The following is a 24790-nucleotide window of genomic DNA, read 5'->3' as shown; positions in this document are numbered from 1 at the left end:
TTGACGACGATGCGGTATTGATGGAGTCTATGTTGATGACAATGATGTCGATGACAAGGTATTGATGGGTCCTATGTGGACGATGACGACGATGGTGACTGTGTCAAGTCCGAGATCTGCGATGACGATGACGATGACGATGACGATGACGATGACGATGACGCTGAGGATGTCGACGACGACGGTATCAAGGCTGAAAACCGAAAGTGCTGGTTGATCTGTAGGACTGAATATGGCGCTGATGGTTAGGGCTGAAAACTGGAAACTGTGTTGTGACGACGACGATGTCGATGACGGCGACGATGAGGTCGAAAAATGCTAGGGCTGAAATCTGTACACTGTCGCAATGGATGGATTTCCGGTGAGTATCTGCTGTCGGGAAGGGGATTTGGTACCCGACGAGGCTAGGGAAGGGTACTGTTGCAAAACATTGATCGCTAAAAACTGCTCCAAAAACGCTAGTGCTGCTGGGGTACTGGTGCGTGGGTATTGCTGCTTGAGAGGCTTTGCTGCTTCTGCTCCTCTGCTTGATTTTGCTCCTCTGCCTGATTCTACAAGCGCTAGGTCTTCATTTATAAGAATTATATGCTGGGTCAGGCAAGCTTCGCAACAAATCCACAATTTCTAAAAAGAATTCTAAAAGTCAATTATAAATAAATGACCAAAGAGGTGGTTCACGTGGTAGAAAATGCTCATGCTGAAATGACTGTACTATGCAAGAGAGGGTATGCAAGTGTGACCAGAATCTTGGCCTTTGGCAAGGTCGGTAAGGCAAGGCTGCCCTCTGAGTGCTTTGCTTTATGCGATTGCTACTCATCCCTTTTTATGTATTTGGATTCCTTGACTTCCACTGGTAGGCTACATGGCCGACTTTACCTTCTGGACGACAGTTTGCTGGTCAGGCTTATGCGGATGACTCTTTGTTCATGCCTCGCAATAACTATGACGATGTACAAAAAATTATGCATACTCTTCACTTGTTTGGATTGGCAGCAGGTCTCAAAGTTAACTTTTGCAAATCCAAGCTACTACCTCTAAAAGAGTGTGACTGGCATAAGATATTGTGGCCTGGGGAGATTGCTCCTCCACATGTTCTGGTTTGTCATTTAGGTTATCCGTTGGGTTGGAATGTCACGTGACACATCCAACTCTATGTGTCCGTGGACAAGCTACAGCATGGCAAGGGTTCAGTTCAGTCAAGTCAGTCTAGAATAGGAAGTGATCTGGCACTTTTGTGAGTCTGTTCGCAGACCGTGCATGTCCAGACACTTAGAATAGATGCATATCCTCTGGTTGCACACAACATGACCATCTGATTTCCATCAGAACCATCAGTAGCATTTTTACAGTGCATAGACCTATTTTTCCTATTTTTGACATTTTTCTCTTATTATTTTTAGGTGACTTTTGTTGGGAACCAGGTAGGGCAATTTTGCTAAGTTTGTATAAGTAGAAACCTAGCGCTAGCACTTTCTGGCAGAAGAGGCAACAGGAGCACTTGCTTAACAGGCACCTTCTCAACAAGACCTCACAGACAGCAAGCCTATCGTTTTCTACATCAGCATTGACCTAGCGTTTTGCTTCCAGATCAGCCAGCGTTTTTGCATTGCAGCAGCCTGGCGACAATACGACCTCAGATCAGCCCTAGCGTTAGCAATTTTCCCCGCAGATAGCAGATCAGCCCTAGCGTTAGCAGAATCCACAACGACAACAGAATTCAGCCCTAGCGTTTTTGGACCAGTAGGACATTCAGCATTTTGCAATTCCATCGCGACAGATTCAGCCCTAGAACCAGTGTTTTCAGTTTTCAGCTGTCAGTTACTGCAGAAGAAGTCCCAAACCTCGCATCGAAGTTTGCAGTTTCGGCCCGGAAAACACAGATTTCAGCATCTGCGTTTTCAGCGCGTCGTCGTCACATCGTCGCCATCGACATCGTCACCGACATAGAGTCAAAATTCAGCAGATAAAGATTTGCAGTTTTCAGCCCTTAGCAATTTCAGATTTCAGCCCGTCTCGTCGCCGTCCTCATCGTCGTCGACATTGTCGGCAAGTCCAAGCATTGTAGAGATTTGTGCAATCATAAGTAGACCGCTTTCGCCATAGAGAGTGGGGCCTTTGGAGGAGGGTTTGACAACATTTTGGTGTCGTATTCTTCTCTCTCTATCTCTCAGTCCCAGCACCTTCATTCACAATGTTCACCACTTTGTTTGTGTCCATTGCACTCTCTCACTAAAGGAATGGAAGGCTCTCCCTTCCCTAAGTAAAAAGGAACCTTGAGCACAGTTCGGAGCACTCATCTTGAGCCAAGTTCAAAATTCAATTCCGTTGTACCTAACATTGGTATCAGAGCTTTGGCAATGTTCTGTATCACTCAAGGAAAGAACCACATAATTTTTTTGTGCTTGTTGCGATCGCACGCAACCCAAGTCCACTTGGGCGTGTCGATTCCTATTTGTGTTTTAAAGAGTGACAGGAATCCCAAGAAAGAAGTGCTTGTCCAGCCTCCCCTTGTGCCTCTTTTCTCTCATTGAGAGCGGACCATGCACTTAGCGGCCGGCCAATCGACGTGAGGTGGGAAAAAGCAACCTTGATGTGAGCACAAGGCCACCAAGGGGTGCGCCTACAGAAAAGAGTAGAGCTTGGGTGAAGAGAAGATCCTTTCTAACACAAATTGCAAGCGAAAGAAGAACCTCAAGAACCTCAAGACCCTCAAGAACCTCAAGAACTAAAGAACGCAAGAACCCAAGACCCACAAGAACCCAAGTTCCTCGTGAACTTAAGAACTCAAGACTTCAGTGGTTGGTCAAGCGGAATGGATACTTTGCATGAAGGTGATGAGCATGGAGTTGGCGAAGAAGAATTTTCCCCACCAGGAGTTTTTTCTGACCCTCCCCCTTCCCCATCTACGCAAAGGATTGCACTAACTCCTATGGAGGAGTTGAAGCAGTTGTTATGGAAAGGAAGTTAGAACGCGAAGCAAGTAAAGCAGAAAGAATGGCAGCCATAGATGGTGAATCCGCAGAAAGAAGGGTAGCCATAGATCGTGAATACGAAGAAAGACTGGCAGCCATAGAAAGTGAGCACGAGCAAGCACGCTTGGAAGCCAAAGCACGAGAAGCAAAGTTGGATCGCGAGAACAAAGAAAGAGAAGCAGAATTTGATCACAAGAACTAAGCAAGACAAGCAATGAACGACCGACACATGAAAGAGATGTTGCGACTCTTTTCTCAAGTTCAGGCACAAATGCAAGAGATTCAGGAAAAGGAGACTCTCTCGGTCTCCTTCTCCAAAGCATGACACACAGGATTTGCATGATGATAAGCATGATGAATTGCATGATAATGATGAGCATGATGATTTGGATGATAAGGACAAGCATGATGATTTGCATGATGATCAAGATGTGATTTCTCAGAAGCATGATGATTTGCATGAAGATGATGTGATTGTTCACAAGGATGATGGTTTTGTTGATACTTTTTCTAGTGAATCTAACCTCATGGCAGATTCAATCAATCACAAAGAACCGGTCTTGGCTCTTGAGTCAAGGTCCAAAGAACCCCCTCAGGAAGAACCGATCTTGGCTCTCGAGCCTAGGTCCAAAGAACCCTCACAGGAAGTATTTTGTGTTCGAATGATTAGTCAGCACGCATTGTTCGAGTGTTTCATTCGTGATGCTTTCTTGTATTTTAGTCACCGTCCTTATGTGATCCCTTTTCATAGGCATGACATATTACACGATGAACACGTTTAACTCATGAATGAGCATGGATATATGCGGATTTCTCATGAAAAGCTGAAAAGTATGCATTCAAGGAAGTCACATTCCATGTCTCTTCCTTGGTATGACACAGTCGTAGAAAGATCACAAGAAGAATGGAGCATCAAGCCTCGGCATGTCCATTGTGATTTGCCGCAGTTCATTGATTTACGTCAGAAAGACGAGTTTGGATTCCATGTTTTGCATGTGTTTGATGAACGATTTGGCACTCCGTCTCTTTGTTCATCTACATTGCATACACAGTCCTTTAGAAAGATTAGATTTTTTCCATTCACTTTACATGGAATGGGTATGTTTATGTTTTTGTGTTGGAAGTGGTTTCAAGAATTTTCAGCCATGGAGATTCTTGAAGAAGGAAGAAGCATGACTCTAGACGAAGTTGAAGCATTGAAGGAGCCACATAAGACTTTGCGTCGCTTTCGGTGCGGCCCAAAGAAGCAAGCGTTGCTGACCTGTATGAAGTTCAAGTATTGCACGACCCACACCTCAGAGTGGGCCGACGAAGAGTCCTTTCGAGGATTCCGGATGTTGTTGGCGATCTCCCTCGACGCCATACAGTTCGGTATCAGTACCTCACTTTGAAAAGGAGGGGATGTCACATGACACATCCCACCCTATGTGTCCGTGGACAAGCTACAACATGACAAGGATTCAGTTCAGTCAAGTCAGTCTAGAATAAGAAGTGATATGGTACTTTTGTGAGTCTGTTCGTAGACCTTGCATGTCCAGACACTTAGAATAGATGCATATCCTCTGGTTGCACACAGCATGGCCATCAAATTTCCATCAAAACCCATGAGTAGCATTTTTACAGTGCATAGGCCTATTTTCCCCATTTTTGACATTTTTCGCTTATTATTTTTAAGTGACTGGGAACTGGGTAGGGCAATTTTGCTAAGTTTGTATAAGTAGAAACCTAGCGCTAGCACTTTTTGGCAGAAGAGGCAGTAGGAGCACTTGCTCAACAAGCACCTTCTCAACAAGACGCCACAGACAGCATTGACCTAGCGTTTTCTGCATCAGCATTGACCTAGCGTTTTGCTTCCAGATCAGCCAGCGTTTTTGCATTGCGGCAGCCTGGCGACATTACGACCTCAGATCAGCCCTAGCGTTAGCAGTTTTCCCCGCAGATAGCAGATCAGCCCTAGCGTTAGCAGAATCCACAGCGACAACAGAATTCAGCCCTAGCGTTTTTGGACCAGCAGGACATTAGCGTTTTGCAATTCCATCACGACAGATTCAGCCCTAGAACCAGCGTTTTCAGTTTTCAGCAGTCAGTTACCGCAAAGGAAGTCCGAAACCTCGCATTGAAGTTTGCAGTTTCAGCCCGGAAAACGCAGATTTCAGCATCTGCGTTTCCAGCACGTCGTCGTCGCATCGTCGCCATCAACATCGTCACCGACATATAGTCAGAATTCAGCAGATAAAGATTTGTAGTTTTCAGCCCTTAGCAATTTCAGATTTCAGCCCGTCTCATCGTCGTCGACATCGTCGGCAAGTCTAAGCTTTGTTGAGATTTGTGCAATCATAAATAGACCGCTCTCGCCATAGAGAGTGAGGCCTTCGGAGGAGGGTTTGACAACATTCTGGTGTCGTATTCTTCTTTCTCTATCTCTTAGTTTCAGCACCTCCATTCACAGTGTTCACCACTTTGTTTGTGTCCACTAAAGGAACGGAAGGCTCTCTCTTCCCTAAGTAAAAAGGAACCTTGAGCACAGTTCGGAGCACTCATCTTGAGCAAAGTTCAACATTCAATTCCGTTGCACCTAACATGGAATGTATCGGCTATGCAGAAACTGGATTGGATGCTCCAACGTCTGCATTCCAAGTTGAATTATTGGAAACTGTCCACTTGGCCACTTTATGTGCGTCTCAGGATTGTCCAATGCATCCTTGTGGCTTATGTGCAGTTTTAATTGCCTTTGTTATCCTTGCCTCGGTTGCGTTTGCAGTCCCTGATGTCCAATATTTTAGAGCATTTTTGGCGGACCTCCTCTAACAAGAAGGGTCTTCGGCTTTTATCTATGGACAAGCTGTGTTTTCCCAAGCGGCTTGGAGGGTTAAATATTTTGGACTTGCGACGTTATCTTCTGGCTTGGAAAGCTATGTTGTTGTCAGTTTTGGTGGAGCAGCAACAACCCTGGCTCTAATGGTCACACATTTGTGTACGCACATTGTCACCCCATCTTTTGGTCATTGGAAACCGACTTATTGGGATGTTGTTTTTAGGAAGCTTGAAGGACACATTCCTGGATGTCCCTTTACTTCTTCTCTAATTGTTGATTGGAAGCTTTTCTCTTTGCATTTGGCTTGAAATGGTTGACAATCCCCTGTGGGTAACTCTCTTCGCTTAGAGAGTCTGCATTGGAGCAGGACTTTCGCTTCGACTTCGGTTCGACGGTCTCCTCGCCAAGTGTATTTCTTTCTTAAGAAGGAATCTGTTGGGTGCATCAGGTGGTTGATGACTCTGGTTATGTTCTTTCGTTCGCTGATCCAGTTTCCGGCTTTCGGTTGAGTCTTCACTATTCTCCTCTCTGGAGGGAGATTCAAAGGATGCTTGCTACTCATTCACCCATTCCTCCTTTGAATGTGGACTCTCGCTTCTTTGACTTGAATCTGGCTACTACTAGATTGGACTGCATCTCAGCTAGCAGTGTCTATGCCATCCTTCAGTGTGATGTATGGATTGTGCATCAGGGTAATCAGCTGTGGTCGCTTTCCGAGTCATCCTTGTGGTGGCAACACACATTGTCTCGCATTTGGCAGAGTCATCTGCCTTTGAAGGAACGTGTTTTCTTGTGGCGCTGCTTGGTGGGAGCTCTACCTATTGTTGGCAGTGTGTTACATTCTCGGCATATTGCGCCTTCCAGCTGTCCCAGATGCCTTGAAGCTGAGGAGATCGTGCCACACTTACTGTGGCGTTGTCCTAACTCCAGAACCTTCATTCGGCAAGTGTCGACTGCTCTTCGGCTTCGTTTTCCTTCTGGCTCTTTTCACAGACGCTCTTGGCTTTTTGGGGTGCTCCAGTCACCGTAATCTCAGTTTGCGATGTTCTTCAGCTGGGTCAGATTTTGGACTATGTGGGCCATCTGGCACCATAGGAACTCCTTAATGTTCCAAGGCACTTCTGTAGATCCCTTTCCCTATTTCAAATTATCTCTTGGTCAAGCGCTGCATTTTGCCTATGATGCTGGAGAAATCACTCTTGATGCCTACAGGATTTACTTTGACTGTTTCTAGCCATCGGAGCCTCATAGTGCTCGGCTTTTTGTATCCCTTTCTTTTCATGGGTTTTCCTCGCTTTGAGGTTTCCCACTCGTAATTAATCAAAGCAGATATACAAAAAAGTATGCAAGTGTGACCGGCCTGGGCATGCACGTCTTGCTAGAGGCTCACAAAGTGCCAGGCTCAATCCTAAGCTAGGCTATGACTGATGCTAGACCATGGCAGAAGCATGTCCACATAGCGCAAGGGAAGTGCACATGTGACATCCAAAGCATGGAAGTCACACTCCAGCCCATGCTACTTTGCATGTGGTAAAACCTCCATAAAGTCTTTGCATTTTGCATTAGGTTCCCTTGATGAGCAAGCTTTATCTACAAACCGTCCTCTTAACCTCGCACTGGCAAATTTTCCCTAGTCCACAGCTTATGATCACTGTACTTACACAAATCCTGTGTAACCTTCTTTTTTCCCAAGAAAAAGATCCTTCCATTGGTTAAGAAAAAGTACCCAATGGGCTACAAACTGCCCTTGTGAGAGAGCTACATCAACATGTGGGGATACTTTCCCAATGAAAAGATATGTACAATGATGGCTAAATCAGGAAATGGGGGCAGGAAATAACCACACTGGTGGACGGTACTGTCATCCAGGCATGCCATGAACCATGGTGAGGGATGGCCCTAGGCGCCAAAGTCGCAAGGAGGTCTCTCGGGCCTCTTGCATGCGGTCGGAGCTACCTTGTAGTCTTTGAAATTAGTCCTTGAGGGTATGGATGAGCTCCAACCAAATGTCATGGACAGTTTCTGCTGGTGGGATGGGTGGAGCCTCCACGATGCGGAAGTAACAGGTTTGCCAGATGAACACATTGTAAGTTTGCAAATGAGCTCCCAGCACAACTCTCAATCTCTGCTCCATTCCAGAGGAACTAGCTCTGTGGCTAGCTGAAGTGTAGGCCGGCCCTCTTGTATCACAATCATCCTGCTGTTAGAAGCCATCCAAAACGAAGTGCTGGGCCCGTGAGTGTGGACTAAGCTGTAGCACCCTAAGCGTACTGGCTGTCTGTGGAAAGCACGGGCATCAGCCAAAGAATCCGAAGCCAAACTATTGTGCCATGGGGCAGTCCCACAGACAGTGACACTGAGTCTCAAGTGGGTGGTCGCAGGCGGCACATACTGCCGAGAGGCCGTTGTAAAAACCAATCGACTCCCTGCTGCAATAGCTCGATGTGCAACTAGCCACTGGAACATGGTGACACGCCTCGGCTACCTGCTGTCCCATAGGTGCTCCCAGACTCTTGCCAAGAACTCGGACGTGAGACCCTCCTCTTGCCAATGAGACGTTGTAGCAAGACGAGTCTCTCTCAGCTGTGTACTGGCTGGAAGAAAGGGGTCCCTGGGTGATCGACTGGAGTAAAGGGATTCCGCCAAAACCACTCCCTTGGGTCCTGCTGTACTTGCACCAAAGGACGAGAGTGTCCTGACTCAGGGGTCTATGACACAAGTTTTCTCATTGATGCCAACAACTCTGATCAGCTGAAAGCAGCACTCAGTCACCTCTGGTGCCTCGACAGTGACTCTGTGGAGACGGCGCTCTCTTTGAACCTCGAAGAACATGCAAGATCTTGTGTCTAAGCAAGCCCTAACTGAGATGAGGACCTCTAGTCTTGTGAAAGCCCCCATTCTGCAGGGATCTGCCAGCTCCTTAGGGGTGTGCCACTCTGCAGGTATAGCCTCTACAATATCCTCACACATGCTGTGTACCCCCCTCATGCCACACAACCGAGTGTCCTGAACCTCCTCTGAGAGTATTGTAAACTGCAGCCAGTCCCCAAAAGTGCGGGTTGGGCCCTCTGCCATAGGACCCCAAGAGACATGAAGTCTGCTACCAACCATGTCGCCTCGTTGCGTGCTGACCATAGGGTTCAAGACAAGTGGCTGCCTCAAGCGGTCTTCAATGCATGTGGGCTAGTGCTGCTCAAGGCCATCCCGTAGTAGTTGTTTCCTAGATTGAAGCAGGCCCGCGGCGAAGCGATCCTTCCATCTTCTGCTCAGGCCTACTCTGCGCATCTCTATGAAAATTCAGCAGGTGGAAGGGCTCCATGGGCTGCTGGTCTGTGGGGACCCTAGCCGGAGTCGGGTGAAGCAATAGCTATTTCAAGGGCTCCTCGCTGGCCGTGAGCCAACAACTTGCAAATGATCGAGGTGGCTTGAAGTCGTTCCACCTCGACCACCAAGCTTGCTTACTCTTCTGGCGAAAGAGCAAGTCAAAGGGTAGACTCTGCGGGGTCGGACGAGGGGGCTTCAATAGAGTCCCCTCTGAGGTGGAGCAAGGGCCGCCATTCTGTGTTTGCTGGTGTTCAGGAGAAGGTGAATACGTTGATGTAAGCCACCAGTAGGCAGAAGGGTGCCCACAGATAGCACTCGGAGGCGAAGGAGGGTGGGAGCTAGGGGTGGCGAAAGCTGTGGAGCAGGGTGGGGGTAGCGCAAGGCAAAAATGGAATGGGGGGGGGGGGGGGGGGGGGGGGCTATGTAGGAGGAGGGAGAAGGCGATGGCAAAAGAAAGCAATAGCAGCGAGCTCAAGTCACCCCACCAATCCTCTGTAATAGCTACTGGCATAAGAGCCTCGAGTGCTAGCTGCACTTAGCAAGGATCCCTGGTAGGCAAATCATACTCAGACTAGACTCATCTTACATCTACTTCCACGCTCGGCTACCTATACCATCACACACCTGTGCAACAGTCACTGCAGTAAGCACGAGCAGTGCCATTAACACATAGCAAGGTTAGGTGGTCCGTAGGGTATACTCAGGTAGATTAGAATGTTGAGTTTGAAGGAGGGTGTTGAAATATGAACCTCAACATTAAGATCTCTGTAACTAGCTCGAGCTCTAGTCTATGGGAAACCTCTCTATGCATGGCATATCCTATGCCTTCATTGATTAGGTCATCAAATAAAAAGGAAAAATTACTAGGTGCATCTATGAGGCTCTTATGACTCATAGAAGCTAGTAACTTAGTAATAGATACTTACCAATGTGCATGATGCGACAACAATGAGATAAAGTTTGTCTTGCGAGTGGGTGGTGGATCCTTGAAATTTCTAGTGATAATTTTTTCTCCTCAATAGACTGTCCACTTTCCATTCTTCCTCGTTTCTCTGACTTTAGACGATTTTCTTGCACAATTCTTGAGCTGAAGAGGTGTCCACACTTGAGTTCCCTGTAGTGATATTGTCTGCTCCATAGCTTTTATCTTCTCATTGAGGTCATAGTAGCACACCTTGGCTGGACACAGGCAAGGCCGGATGCCACATTGGCTGCAAATAATTTTGCTTGATTGCCTTCTTTCTACATGCAACATATGAATATCATTCTGGTTTTCCTGTACACATTTAATTGTAAAGTAATCTGAAAGTCAGCAAGAGTTAAGGCATTACAGGCGTATTAACTTAAGCGTTTAAAATCATCTAACTGCTAGAATTCTACCACTTAAAAGAGATAGCTTGCCATTAATTGATGATCTTTTGCTTTTTCTTGAAATGTTTCAAAAGCAGATTGTAGCTATGGAGAAGTTATGGAAAGAAAGTAAGGGCTGTCCTTCACGAAGAGCTCTACGAGGCTTAGTTAAGAAGTTAAGGTAACCTCCTAAACGATAAGCAAATTCAGCTCTAGGAAGAGAGTCTTTTTTCATTTTGATGCTTAATATGGATTCTTAATGTTTGTGACAATAGTGTAGATAGGTTTTGTGTGGACAGAAATTGAGACAGTTTTCAAGCTGGAAAGATGAGGAAATTGCTTCTCTTCACTGTGTCATGAAGCATATCCCAGGCGTAGTCGGCGATAGTAAAGCATTTATCAGGGAATTGATTTTAAGTTTTAATGTATGTGGTGAATGCCTACAGGTTACCAATTCCATATCATGTGTGTAAGTGCTCACACATGTTCTTATTGCGCGTGATAGCTTGATGTCTAACAAAGTCAAGAAATCAACTTCTTTACATGTTCAATGCCAGCATACATATGCTAGAAGAGTAGTTATACAAATTTGTGGCAATGTAAATGGCGTTTGGGGACCCGCTCAACATGCAGGCTACTATGTCCTCACATATCTTTAATTGACAAGAGGGATCGGACCATTCTCCTGAGTCTCATAGACTTCATGTGCATGAGGGCTCTTCAGTAAGACGGTCCATCCTACATTCCCTTTGACAAGAGAGGCTTGCTCAGAGTGAGACCTTGGAACATCTTTCAAAAGAACTTGAAGAACTCAAAGCCCTCTAAGCAGAAAAGGCCAAGGTCTGGTGCAGTACATGTCACACAAAAGGTCACCCTCCTCAAGACCACCCCCAACGTGCTTATTTTCACTTCTGTGCTGTGAGAAAAGTTGACATGCAGTAGAGTGCTACTATGTGGTCAGAGACACCAGAGTTTAGGCCTTGTTCACCCTATGCAGCATGGCGTGCTACCCACAGCCACCTTGTCTCACCTTTTGCACAGCTGAGTCATTTTCCCAGCCACACCCTTAATGGCCCATCATCACAGCAGTATCCCACCTCTACACAACTGCTGGTAACACATCCTCATCCTCCACCCAAGGATCCTTGGCCTCTCCCTAGCAATCCCTCCGAAGACCCCATTCTATGCTACAGATACGGGGAATATGGTCACTATTAGGGCAAATATCCACTTCAAGAAGGAAATCCTGAAAGTGGTGAGTCACCTACAAGGTAGTAAAACAGTGCAACAATACCAATACTGAAGGAAAACAAAATAAACTGAAAGAGAACACTTGAGTCGAGACACAGTGGGGTGGAGTTCCCCACTTAGAGAGACTGGCCCCTCAACAAGCTCTGCTTGCGGTATTTCTTTTTATATTAATGAATTGTCACGGTTACAAGTGCTCGAGTGAGCCCACTCTCACAACCCGAGTGCTAATGGCACCTTGGCCTCTTACATGTAGGCACCTGGCTCCCAAAAGCAACTCCCTTATCTGCTATTTACAATAAAGTTTTTAATGGCGCAATAAAATCATTCGTCTGCTATCAATAATTGGTGCCATAAAGGAAGAGTAATTGCCCTCGATTATGTGTGCAAAACAGACATAGCACCAAAAATCAGTAGAAGGTGACTTCATGCATGCATGTTAATGACCATCCTCACAAGACAATACAGTCATAAGCATACACTGGCACATATCCTAATCCACACTAGATTTTGCAGAACAAACATCAATCAGATTCACATCCTTGTCCGGGCTACTTCAGATGGATCAGTGATGCACGATGGATCTATCTAGTCATTATGCCCAAGGCCGTGCTGACCTCTCTATTGATGTCTTCAATGAACTATATTCATCATCATTACCAACACAGATAAAATGTTGCAGACATTCTACTTCATGTGCTCAAACAAACATAACAATTCGAAAGAGTAACATCTTTGTTGTAACAACCATTTTTATATCTTCTGTACATATAGAGGTCACCAGGTAGAGTACTGACAGCTCAATACCCCCTAAAAATGTCAAAGGCATTATTGGCTGACTATATCCACAATCCTAGATGATCTATGACAAGAGAGTGGAGTGACTATCCTCTATGTAGCAGGTGCTACAGTAGATTCAACCGTTGAATCGGTCGTAAATTGTGGAGAGTTTGGTGCCAATTTAAAAAACGTCTGCGGAGTCCTTCTCCATCCACTTGGCATCAAGAGCAAGGTAGTTCTTGAACAAGTATTTCTTGACGAGCACTTTCCTTGTGTGCTAGGATCTTCTCAGATTGAAGAATCTCTTCTACCTCTGGCTGCTGCTCAGGCCTCAAATCCTGTGGCGCTCATCCCTTGAAAGGTCGTAGAAGACTCTTGTGAATCCTCCAATGTTCTCGCAACTTTTATCTGGAGGATACATTGTTGATCTTGAATCTTTTGATCTTTTGCAAGATCTAGATAGGTACATAGTACTGCATAATCGGCTTTGGATAAAGCCTCTCCTTTCCCCTTCATCTTTCTTAATCTTGCCTTCTCAAACTTGAGAAGCACCAATCTCCTTCCTTCAACTGCAAGTTGCATCTATGCTTATCCATTGCTCTCTTATGCCTGTCTTGAGACTCGTGCAAAGCCTTCTTATCCTTTGCAAAGATGGAGCTAGATACCCAACAAAGTTTGCCTGAAAGATCTTGCTATTGGTGTTTAAGATAGACGGAACCTTCTTGTCGCCCTTGACAATCTCAAAAGGTGTCTTCCTAGTAGATGTCACAACGTGATGACGTGGCCTATCCAACTAGAGAGGAATTGTTTAAGCACCCAAAAGAAGAAAACTGACGAGGACCAATTCCAATGGCCAAAATTGATGACGTGGTTTACTGTAGGACATCCTGGAAATCGTGCCGCAAATTACGAAAGTTGTACAGACAACTAGAAAGTACGGAACTGAGCTTTTGAACACCAGCTTTTGTATCTGATGTTTTTAGGGCCTGGGGTCTCTAAAGATGAGCCTTGGGGGATCTCTTTGGCATGTACAGATTGTAGAGAAGGCTCTCCTTAGTGGTAGGACCAGTTTGCTTGTCAACACAACAAACGTTTGAAGCTCTGATACCACTTCAACCGGCGAGCACCACATGCCAACTGAAACTCAAATAGACTTTAGCACTTCAAACACAACTGAACAGAGAGAGAAAGAGAATTTCACACAGTAGACAAGGAGTGGTGGAGTTTCACTTCCAGAAGCACTAGCCCCAAAACCCTAGCGTCCCTTTTATATTGCTCTGACAACTTGTAGTTCCTCCTCGATGAACTTCGTAACATCCTCAAGAAGCATCCTCAATAAAATCTACCTGTTTGCAGATCTTCCAGTAGTTGTTGAGTTACATGTTGCCGCCATTGATGCCTAAGGGTTTCCCTCCTCCGGCTCCAGACACTACAAGAGCTTCTTCTTGACAGCCCACAAAATCTTCTATTTCTCTCGGGGGAGTCTTCTGATACATGGTTGCACCGTCTGATTCCTCACCACTAGTGCCGCCCCCACCGCTACCCGTGTTTCACAATTGAAGCTCGTATGCCTACCCCTATTATCCACCTCTAGTACTTGCAGCGTCTCGGCCTAAAGACTTCAAGTATAGTGGATCTACAATGAAATTTTTCACTTTTATTAGAGTTAAAGATCGGAAGAAAGCGTTGCAATTACTTGAGCACTTCGACAATATCTATTCACTTGGGAACTATATTTAAGAATCCAAAATCTCTTGAGCAGCCATTTTTTTCAAAGACAATGCTATGCAATGGTGGATTTTTTATAGCCACAAAGCCTCACACTCCAAGGACTTGGCAAGCTTTCAAGAATATTTTTACCCTAAGTTACATGACCTACTTATTTGAAGTATGGCTTCTGGCAGAATGGGGTAACATGAGCTGGCCACTGAAAACATGAACGACTACAATCAAAAGTTTTTGGACATCTACCTAGTGATTCATGTTGGATTTTAAATGATTCAGTAGGTGTTATCCCTGTCATAAAGTTTTTGGACTCCTCTAGAAGCATTATTGAGAAATCCATCTCCATTATGTCTCCAAACTTCTGACTTTACAAATGCTTATATACAAAGCTGAAATTGGAGGACCTTAAATTCAAAGTCAAGTCTCTTATCTTTAATTGTTCTCATCCAAGTTTGCAAAGGATAGGTATAAGGCATTGCTAGTAGAAAAGTCAGCCTTGACCTTTGACTTTTAATAAGAATGTAGACGTAGATAAAGAAGAAAGAGATTCACCTAGATTGTGGATGACATTGACATCATATCTTGGTTGAATTTTCTTTTGGATAATTTATATATAACCGTCGGTGACACTCTTTTCAAGCAAACAATTGGTATCCGTATGGGCAGCTGTTTTTCTTGCCAATTTCAATCTCTTTACGTATGAGTTTGATTTTATGGAGCGTCTTGTCCTTGCTAACTCTTGCCCAATATTTTTGCACTAGTTATACAATGTACGATGCTTTGGGTGGGCATATCTATCTGTGGAGAGGTCCCACAAGCGGTGTAAAAAGGAGATTGATTTGGTAAGCGCCTCAACCAGTAGTGGGGGGCCAGCTAGCTCTGCTCGAATAATGTCATGAGGTACTGAAGCCTTTGGATCTAATAAGCCGTGTGAGAAAGAAAGAAAGAAAGAAAGATTTTATTTACATCTTCAAAAGGCCAAAGAAAACTGGCCTATGAGACAGATCCATGTACAAAAATGTGGATATCCTCTGGATATCTGGTATGTGCAGAATGACCGGGTAATAATGGCATCCGGTGTACAAAGTGTAGTGTGGTAAGTGATCGGGTAATAACAAAGCATCCGGTGTGCAGATGTGGGGGTGACCGGGTAATAACAAAACATCCGGTGTACATAAAGAGGCATGTATGTGTGTAGTGAGAGTGAGGGGAGGAGGGAGGGGGGTGGTGTGGTACATCAGCTCCATCCAGTAGTGATGGTAGGGTGTAGTATCTGGTACATCGGTGAGCCTGATTTGAGGACTCTGGCTATGCCCGCCATGTCTAGTGTCTGCTCTGCCCTCCTCTGAATATATGCTGTATGTCGATCCCTGATGGCCCGGACCTCTCGTCTGTGTCTCTGAGAGGCCCTCGAGCGATATCCTGGTAGTTGTGGTCTCCGCCTAGCTTTGGCTCAAAGTCATCCCCTGATGTGTGGATGGTTGTGGCTGCATGGGTACTCTAGCGTGGAAGTAGTCTGTAAGGTGTGTCTGCCTGTCCGATCCTCCACTTTCCCCCGTCTGGAGGGCTATCTCTCTATGATGGTGCATCTCCACCAAGAGTCTCCCAAGTAGTCTCTGATCTAATGATGTCATTACTGTCTGTAATGAGACCTCTGGCCTGGAAGTAGTCTGTAAGGTGTGTCTGCATGTCCGATCCTCCACCTTCCCCCGTCTGGAGGGCTCTCTCTCTATGCTGGTGCATCTCCACCAAGAGTCTCCCAAGTAGTCTCTGATCTAATGATGTCATTACTGTCTGTAATGAGACCTCTGGCCTGTCAAATAGAGTGGGGTACCGTGATCTAATCTCCGCATAGTGAGGGCATCTGCATAAGAAGTGGCTCTCACACTCTACCTCTTGCCTACATAATCTGCATATCCTGGCCTCGCATGGGACCCGTGCTGCTCTGCGCTCTCAATCTCAAGCTGGTGGGATGATACTCTGAGCTGTCCGATGGCTACCCTCATGCCATGTGGTAGATATATATCCATGTAGTGGGGCCTCTATATGAACCTGTCCTCTGTGAGCATAAGGAAATGATCTCTGTAATATGCCATCTTCGTGGCCAATGGCCACGAAGGTGTGAGCCAAGTCTGCTCTACATGCCTCTGTATGAGCTCATATCTGACAACTGTGTTCCTCTCAGTGTGTGAGAGGGCTTGGCGTGGTGCATCTGGATCATACTGTGAGGGAGGCAATCTGTTCATAGAGTAGCCTTATGTATGAAGCCATCTAGTCACACTCGCGTACCATGATCTCTCATCCCCAGAGTCTGCTAGCTTGCGGGAGGCCTCAAGAGCAAGGCGAGGTAGTCTATCTGCCCTCATGTCTCGCAGCCTGTGGAGGTATCCAACTGTCAGAAATAGCGCCTCCACTACCATGGGTGGGGCACCGAACTCTGCTCTCATAATATCATGTGGGACTGATGGCTTGCTCCCGATCATCCGGGCAAGCAGCAATATCTATGGCCTCTCGAGTCTGCTCCAAGCCTGCTCTGATAATCCTAAGGTCCACACTGGGGCAGCGTATAGAAGAGCCCGTGTCACCAAAGTGTCAAATAGCCAGCTCTTCGTGCGGGGCTCCTGGAAATGTGTCTAATGGCATCCCCTCTCAAGCATGGCTAGAGCTGCATACGCTCGCGTGGTGCGATCTCGGGTTTCCTGTGCCATAGAGAAGCGGCCAGTCCTGGTTGTAAAGGTGATGCCCAAGTATACATATGACTCTTCTACCTCAATCTGGCTGCCCTCAAAAGGAAAAACTGATCTCCTCCGAACAATGCCTGATGTGTGGAATATCAAAACCTTGGTCTTGCCAAGGTTCATTGTCACTCCTCTCTGTGTACTAAATAGAGAGAGAGAGAGAGAGAGAGAGAGAGAGAGAGAGAGAGAGAGAGAGAGAGAGAGAGAGAGAGAGAGAGAGAGAGAGAGAGAGAGAGAGAGAGAGAGAGAGAGAGAGAGAGAGAAATGAAATGAAATGAAATGATATATTAACGTCTACAAGAGGCCAAAATGACCTATGAGACCAACTGATTACAATGATGAGTCTAGTACCAAGTCTGGGTTCAAACAAGAAAACTACAAACAAAGAACTGATAGGAGTGCTACCGACTCCTATGGGTGGCTGGTAGGCTGAGCAATGGTATCATGCCATAAAGGTACAAAGTGGGGATAAGTGTCACCATGATACAATATAGCAGTAGCATGAAGCCTATCCCGATCGACATTCTGGGTGTCGTGCTAGAATCCTGTGGATCCTCTGCCGCAATCTCCGCCGGTGCTGCGTGGCTCCCCTCCTCAGTCGCGGTCATCTCGATCTCCCTAACTCTATAGCTCGATCAATGAGAGTACCGCTGATGTGTGTATGGGTGGGAACCGAGCTCTCTGGTGGTGGTGTCCCCTCTGACTCTGTGGTACTCAGACTGAAGAAATCTGATATGCGTCTCTGGGACTGTCTCTGTCTTTGCCCATTCAATAGAGCGTCTCTATGTCTCTGAATCTCAAGTAGGAATAATCCGAGACATCTTTGATCCTGATATCTCATGACTCTGTCTAACGAGTCAAAACCATCTCTGAATAGACAATGAAAGCGTCCCCGTATCTCATAGTAGACTGTGCAGCGACATATGTAGTGAAACTCTGTCTCTGGCTCTGCATGGCATAACTGACATATCCTACTGTCTGCTGGTATGCCTCTGAATCTACCTGTCTCAATCCCAAGCTGGTGTGAAGATGTGCGAATCTGGCCAATAGCACATCGTAACCTATGAGATAGATGTGTGTCCATGTAACTGGGCCGTGTGACAAATCCGTCTGTCGTGAGTTGAAGAAGATGTTCTCTATAGAAAACCCTCTTCGTACCCAACTCCCGTGATGGTTCTATCCATGTCCTCTTGCTATCAAGCTGGATAAGATCCTGCCGAATGAGTCTAGTAGTCTCCATCCGTGTAAGAGCCAAGGATGGTGCATCAAGAGAATACTGGAAAGGGGGCAGCCTGTCCATGCTGAAACCATGCCTCTGAAACCATGAGTTCATCTGTGCATACCAACATGATGTATCTCCCTGTAATGCCAGCTGTCTGGATGACTCGAGAGCAAGCTTGGCATACCTGTCCCTGGTGGTGTCCCATAAGCTGTGTACAAATGATACTGATCTGGTGAGTGCCTCAACCTCCATAGGTGGGGCAGCCAGCTCCGCTCGTATGATGTCATGTGGGACTGAGGCCTTGGCTCTAATCAGCCTAGAAATCATAGATATCAGGGGTCTCTCCATATTAGTCCATCCAGCACTGTCAATAGACGGTCCCCAAACCTGAACCGCGTAGTGCATAACTGAAGCGACCAAAGTATCGAAAAGCCAGAGCTTTGTTCGAGGTTCCTGGAACTGAACTTGCGAGCAAATCCTCTCTAAACCACCTAGGGTTGCATAGGCACGAGTCAATCTAGTGTCTGCTGCTACTTTCAGTGTGAACCTCGGTCCACTAAAGACCACCCCAAGATATGTGTATGCATCAGTGTACTCCATACTGTCCTGTCCATATGTGAAAGTAGGTGCTGATCTCCTAACCCATTGTGGCGTGGTATTAAATACCATGACCTTGGTTTTACCAAGGTTGATAGACAATCCACTATCCTCTGCAAAACTATGCACTGCGTCCAAATGTCTCTGCATACCCTCTGGCGATTCTGATATCAACACGATATCGTCAGCATACAATAAAAGAGGGATCCATGTCCCTGCAAGCTGAGCACCTCTATCACCTCCTCTGTCAATATAATCAAAGACCCCATCAACATACATACCAAATAAAGTAGAGGACAGTGGGCATCCCTGTTTCACTCCGATGGTGGAGTGAACTATGTCGGATATCCCCTCTGATGTGCGTACATGACCCATCACTGAACTGTACAATGCCATGATCCCCCACATCAGCTCTGTGGGTACCCCCAATTCCATAAGCCGGTGCATCAATCTGGCCCTCGGCACTGTGTCAAAGGCTTTGCGAAAATCCACAAAGCTGCAGTATATCCGTCTACCATGTGCTCGACCCTCCTCAATGATAGCTCTGAGTGTAAAGACATGATCTAGTGTGGAGAAACCCCTTCTGAAACCAGCCTGCCCAGGTGCTCGTATGCCCATAATCTCTGCCCAACTGCTCAGCCTATGCTCGAGGATGGATGCATATAACCGTGCCAATGTGTGTCCTACCATGATAGTATGGTAATTCCCCGGCACTGTGGGGTCACCTGTCTTGAATATAGGTACAATAGTAGATAATCTCCAAGACTCAGGGAGACCCTCACACATGACACGGTTGAATATCCGTGCAAGCATCTCTGCCAACAAATCCCCAGCATGTATAATGTGCTCTGCTACCAAACCCTCATGATCCTGTGCCCGTCTGGTCTTCATCCTGTCAATGGCCTCCTTTACCATCTCAGTGGTAAAGAAGGTGCTCGTAGCCGGACATGGTTGTGGTGGGTCTGGTAATGGTGGTTGTCCAGGTACAGTGTATAAAGATGTTGCATAATGCCCCCATATCTCTGTAGAAGTAATCACTGGTGGGGGAGACTTCTCATGGAATAGACGCCAAGCCTCTCCTGAATCTCTACTAAGGAAGAGCTGATATAAATCTTGCTCCATCTGGACCAAGAAAGCTCGCTTCTTCCGCCGCACTAGTCGTCGTGTAGCAATGCGAGACTGTCTATAGGTGATCACTCCCAATGTAAGGTCCCGTTGTATCTGAGCTCTCCTCTGTCGACACTCCTCATCATACCAGTTGTTCTGAGGCATGTGCCCAGAACGACGTCTCTGCCCAGGCTGAGTGTGTGGATATGCCTCTGTCGCTGCCCCATGTAATGTCACTGTCAGCATAGATGTGATCTCCTCCACTGTGTATATTGGCTCTGATGTGCATAAAAGCCTACGTATCTCCTCTACATAGAGAGAGAGAGAGAGAGAGAGAGAGAGAGAGAGAGAGAGAGAGAGAGAGAGAAAATGAAATGAAATGAAATGTTATATTAACGTCTTCAAAAGGCCAAAATGACCTATGAGACCAATCAGTTACAAAATAGTGAATCTAATACCATGTCTGGGTACAAAAGAACTAGAAAAGAACTAGAAGTGGAACAAAATACTACTACTACTACTACAATCTAAAACTACGTGGGTGTAGCAGCTGATACAATAGGTACCCGGTAAACTGGATGTAACAGTGTGTGAAACAAAGATGGAAGAAATGGTGAGGATCCATCCTCATCTGCACTCTGGATGTCGAGAGAGTATGGCTCGAATCTTCTGTTGTAGTCTCCGTCGATGCTGTGTAGCTCCTCTCCTCAGTCGCGGTCGTCTGTATCTCTGTAGCTCCAATGCTCGGTCGATGAGAGTGCCAGTAGTGGTCGAATGAGTGTGGGACGAGCTCTGCAGTGGTGGCTGCTCCTCTGGCTGTCCCATATCTAGTGACAAGAAATCTGTAATGTGTCTCTGGGACTGCCTCTCTCTAGCTCTCCCCAGAGAGAGAGAGAGAGAGAGAGAGAGAGAGAGAGAGAAATGAAATGAAATGAAATGTTATATTAACGTCTTCAAAAGGCCAAAGTGACCTATGAGACCAGAAAGTTACAATGCGGTGTCTCTGATACAAAGTCAGATTGACAAAAAAATAAATTAAACTAGGATAACAAAATATAAATACTGCGGAATCCTAAACTAAGCTGAGAGAGAGAGAGAGAGAGAGAGAGAGAGAGAGAGAGAGAGAGAGAGAGATTCCATATGATAAGACACGGAGTGGGGGAGTTCCACTCCCAAAAGCACTGGCCCCAAAAACCTGGTGCCCCTTCGATCTTTCTTTTATATTGCTCTGACAAAAGTACAACTACCGGGAAGAGCCTTCTCTGCAATCTACACACACTGCAACGCCAGAGAGATCTCCCAAGGCTCATGTTTAAAGGCCTAGGCCCTTAAAGCATCAGATACAAAAGCTAGCGTCAAAAAGCTCAATTGCGTAATTTCGACTCTGTCTGTCCAGCTTCGGCAATTTGTAGTACGATTTAAGATGTTTGTACAATCAGCCACGTCATCAATTTTGGCCACTGGAACTGGTCCTCATTAACTTGTTCCTTTCGAGCACTTTAAATAGGTCCTCTTTAGTTGGATAGGCCACATCATCACTTTGTGGCATGCCCCCCGTTAAACGATATTGAATTTACTACTGATTATCTTGAACATTCCAAAGGAAGAAACATTGAAAATAAACTTACTACGATGCAAAAATGAATGAACATTTTTGAATGAGTATCCTTTCTCAACGAGTAAAGAAATAAGATGGCAGGACTGAACAATAAAAGCAGATTTACTAGAACAAAGACGAGAAAACCTAAATAAAGAAGACATCCCTCGTTTTTGTTGGGGAGCGGCTGCGTTTTTGGGATCTGCTGCGTTTTCAGCATGGAGGGACAATGCCAGAGGCTTCTTCACCCACAGATCTTGCCTACATTACTGGCGGCTTGGCATCCGCCGGCCCGTATCCTCTCTTTTTCCGCCAGATTTCAGCCTTATACACCTGCTGTTTTTTCTCTGTTTTCAGCCCATTTTGGGTTGCTACACCCTCTGCACCGCTCCAAACCATGCCGGGAGCATACGAGCACGCTGAAAATCGCTGAACAGCAACGTTTTCATCACCTTGCAGTTGCATTTTTGGGTGGACAGTAGCCACATGGCTTGTGTTTTTCACAGAGGATGAAGTTACCTCCTGCCAGGATACCATCCGGTGGTGGTCCATGCGGTCTCTTATTGACTGTTGTATCTTCGGCATCTGCTTGATCATCTACGGGCGTACGATCCTTGGGAGATCCAATCATTCCAGCCATCATTCGGCGGTTGCGCACTCCAGAGTGGGTGGTGACTTGTGATTTGCTATGGACACAACCTATGCACTCATCAAAGGAGCTCACACGAGATATGGGGCATTTTTTCCCTCTTTAGGAGGTTTTTTTCCCCTAGCATTGTATATACGCCCCATGCTCATGGCATATGGGATTCCGACATTCCCAAAGAAGACACCACCCATCTTGGGTGGACAGACACTTACCACTTGACCTCGACACATCAGATCACTTGCTCACACAGGAGCATCTACATGGACTTAGGGAGAGGATCTTGGATCTCTTCTTGGACAGGTTCATTGCTTGGATCTACAGATTGGAGTGGTACTATAGTGCTTTGGACTCTCTTGGAGAGTTTCCCCGCAAGATGCGGGAGATAAGGCATCATCACGCGACTACATCTAGAGTCACCCGGAGCTTGGCTTGGATGGTAGTGCAATTGCTCTTCTACACTCCTGATCATTTGGATTGCTACCTTGAGAGTTGCTTACACTCATTCTCGATAACCTTACAACAGACTTATCCCTCGACCTGGGCAAGAGGCCACTCCCAACTCATTCACATTGAGAGCCACACCGAGATGCGGTTTGGTGGGGTTGTTGGTGTGGATTTTGTTTTGGTTGACACCGGAGGATTGGAGGCAGGAGATACAGGCAAGACGACGCAGACAGATTGGTCTGGCCACTTCTCTTCTCAGATGATCTTCACAGTGCAGACTGCTTAGTCTGGCTTCCCTACTTCTAGAGGATGATTACGGTGCAGATAGCTTGGTCTGACCACACCTCTTCTTAGAGGCCTTTCACATCGCAGACTGTTGAGTCTGGCTTTCTTCTCATCTTGGATTACCTTACCTACTGATAGGACACCATCCGATGGTGGTCCGTGCGGTCTCCTGGTGACTGTTGCAACTTACAGTAGCTTCTACAGTGTAGTCTGTTTAGTCTGGCTTTCCTTGTTTCAGAGAATGTTTACGGCACAGATTGCTACATCTGGCGTTCCTAGAGTTTGACACAGCTAGCCACCTGGCCACATTGGGTTGGAGGTTCATGCATTGACAGGCTTCCGGTCATTCTCATGACGGTTCTTGGGCTTCCCCATTTTCTCTAGACGGTTTGACTACAGACACCATAGATCCTATTGGGCAGGACACTTGAAGGTCTATTAGCACTTTTCTTACGACCAGGAGTTGTTTTCACACTCAGTTCGGGACCTTCACGCAGTACCTTCACACTGCATTCGCGGAGTACAACAGTTCGCTACATTGCTCGTGACGGCGCTTTACCATGGAGATCTCTTGGAGGTTGGGACACCCCAGACTACTGCAAACATCGCAGCGGACATCTTCATCCTATGCCTCACATCTTCAGCTATACGCGGTTTGTTCAACATCAGGTGTTGACAGGGGATGTTAGATTTATACAACTTTGTTGCACCACACAGGTCTAGGACACTTCCTTGTACGGCTAGTGTCTCTGGGCTTGGCCACCCATAGCATAGGTTGTACCTTGTCTGGCCGCCCACTTGAGTTGGGCGCCCACCTTGGGCACTCATATATACGGGGCTAGGGGGGTACACATTTCATTATCATCTGGCATTGTACGGGTCTCTTGCTCTAATAGTCATGGGGGGCTGATCGCCCCCTCTTCCACACATAGCGTTTGTGTCTATACTCTCTCTCTCTCTCTCACGCTTCCGCACACGCGCTCTCTCACAGATACGCGCATCTGCACACCAGCTTCGGATCGAGGCTGGTAGATATAACGAAGTACGAGCAGAGGCCAGGCCATGTCCCCTTTGTCACATTGAGCCTGAGACAGAGTTGCATTACACATGCCACTACCCAGTTTACTATGAGATACAAGGCCACTTTCATTGCTTGTTCAGAGAGGGCTTTGGACCACTCTCTAGAGTCATGGGGTATGAGGATCAGAGATGTCTGGGTCTATTTTTGCTCGAGTTGGGCAGACACAGAGAGAGCCTGATGAGAGGCGAGGCTAGCCAGTCTCAGAGACGGATCACATACTTTTTCAGAGTGGAGACTGGGCAGCCAGAGGAGCAGCTACCACAGTAGAGCTCACTTTCTCCTCACACGAGAGGCACATTGATCGATCGAGAGACCGAGCTAGGGAGATCTAGACGCCCACGATTACGGAGGACTACACAGCATCGACGAAGGTTGCATCAGAGGATTCGGATCACTTTGGCCCGACATGCACGACGCCCGGTCAGACTATTGACCATGGAGGAGATTGATGAGATCCGCCAGTGACCAATGATGGATCTCCTATGAATTAGCTCTTTTGAGGATTGTACACCACACCCTTCTCATCTTGCATTAGCAGTTGTATCAGCTCTCACCCATTATATTCCCACATGCACACTCACATTGTGTTGTATTAGCCCCCAGTCACTACTTTCACCCCCCTACTCATATCCTACACAGTTCCAACTAGCTGCTTAGTTCACATCTAGCAGTTAATATTTTAGTTTTTTAGTTTTTCACTTTACTTCATTTTATTTTTGTACCTGAACATTGTATTAGATCCACCAAGATTGTATCAGTTTGGTCTCATAGGTCATTTTGGCCTTTTGAAGACGTTTAATATAGCATTTCATTTCATTTCTCTCTCTCTCTCTCTCTCTCTCTCTCTCTCTCTCTC

At 46.3% G+C, this 24790-nt stretch overlaps 1 protein-coding gene across 26 annotated transcripts in view; it reads left to right on the top strand.

Annotated features, from left to right (window-relative positions):
* The window catches only part of LOC147436220 (protein SAWADEE HOMEODOMAIN HOMOLOG 2-like), a 135731-nt gene that overhangs the window by 36477 nt on the left and 74464 nt on the right, over nt 1–24790 (top strand). For all 26 annotated transcript variants that reach the window (XR_015185170.1, XR_015185169.1, XR_015185171.1 and 23 more), the window contains one exon: nt 10560–10642. Coding sequence is in view for 20 of the 26 variants with exons in the window: in XM_086489136.1 (XP_086345262.1) it covers nt 10560–10642 (83 nt within the window). In the remaining 6 variants the exon portion in view is untranslated. Of the gene's footprint in view, nt 1–10559; nt 10643–24790 lie in introns of those variants that run through there.

Source organism: Adiantum capillus-veneris, chromosome 18 (assembly GCF_014529385.1).
Source record: "Adiantum capillus-veneris isolate H3 chromosome 18, ASM1452938v2, whole genome shotgun sequence".
In the NCBI taxonomy this organism is placed as follows: domain Eukaryota; kingdom Viridiplantae; phylum Streptophyta; class Polypodiopsida; order Polypodiales; family Pteridaceae; genus Adiantum; species Adiantum capillus-veneris.
Note: the sequence above shows the minus strand (reverse complement) of the source record. Positions and strands in the feature narration are given on the sequence as shown.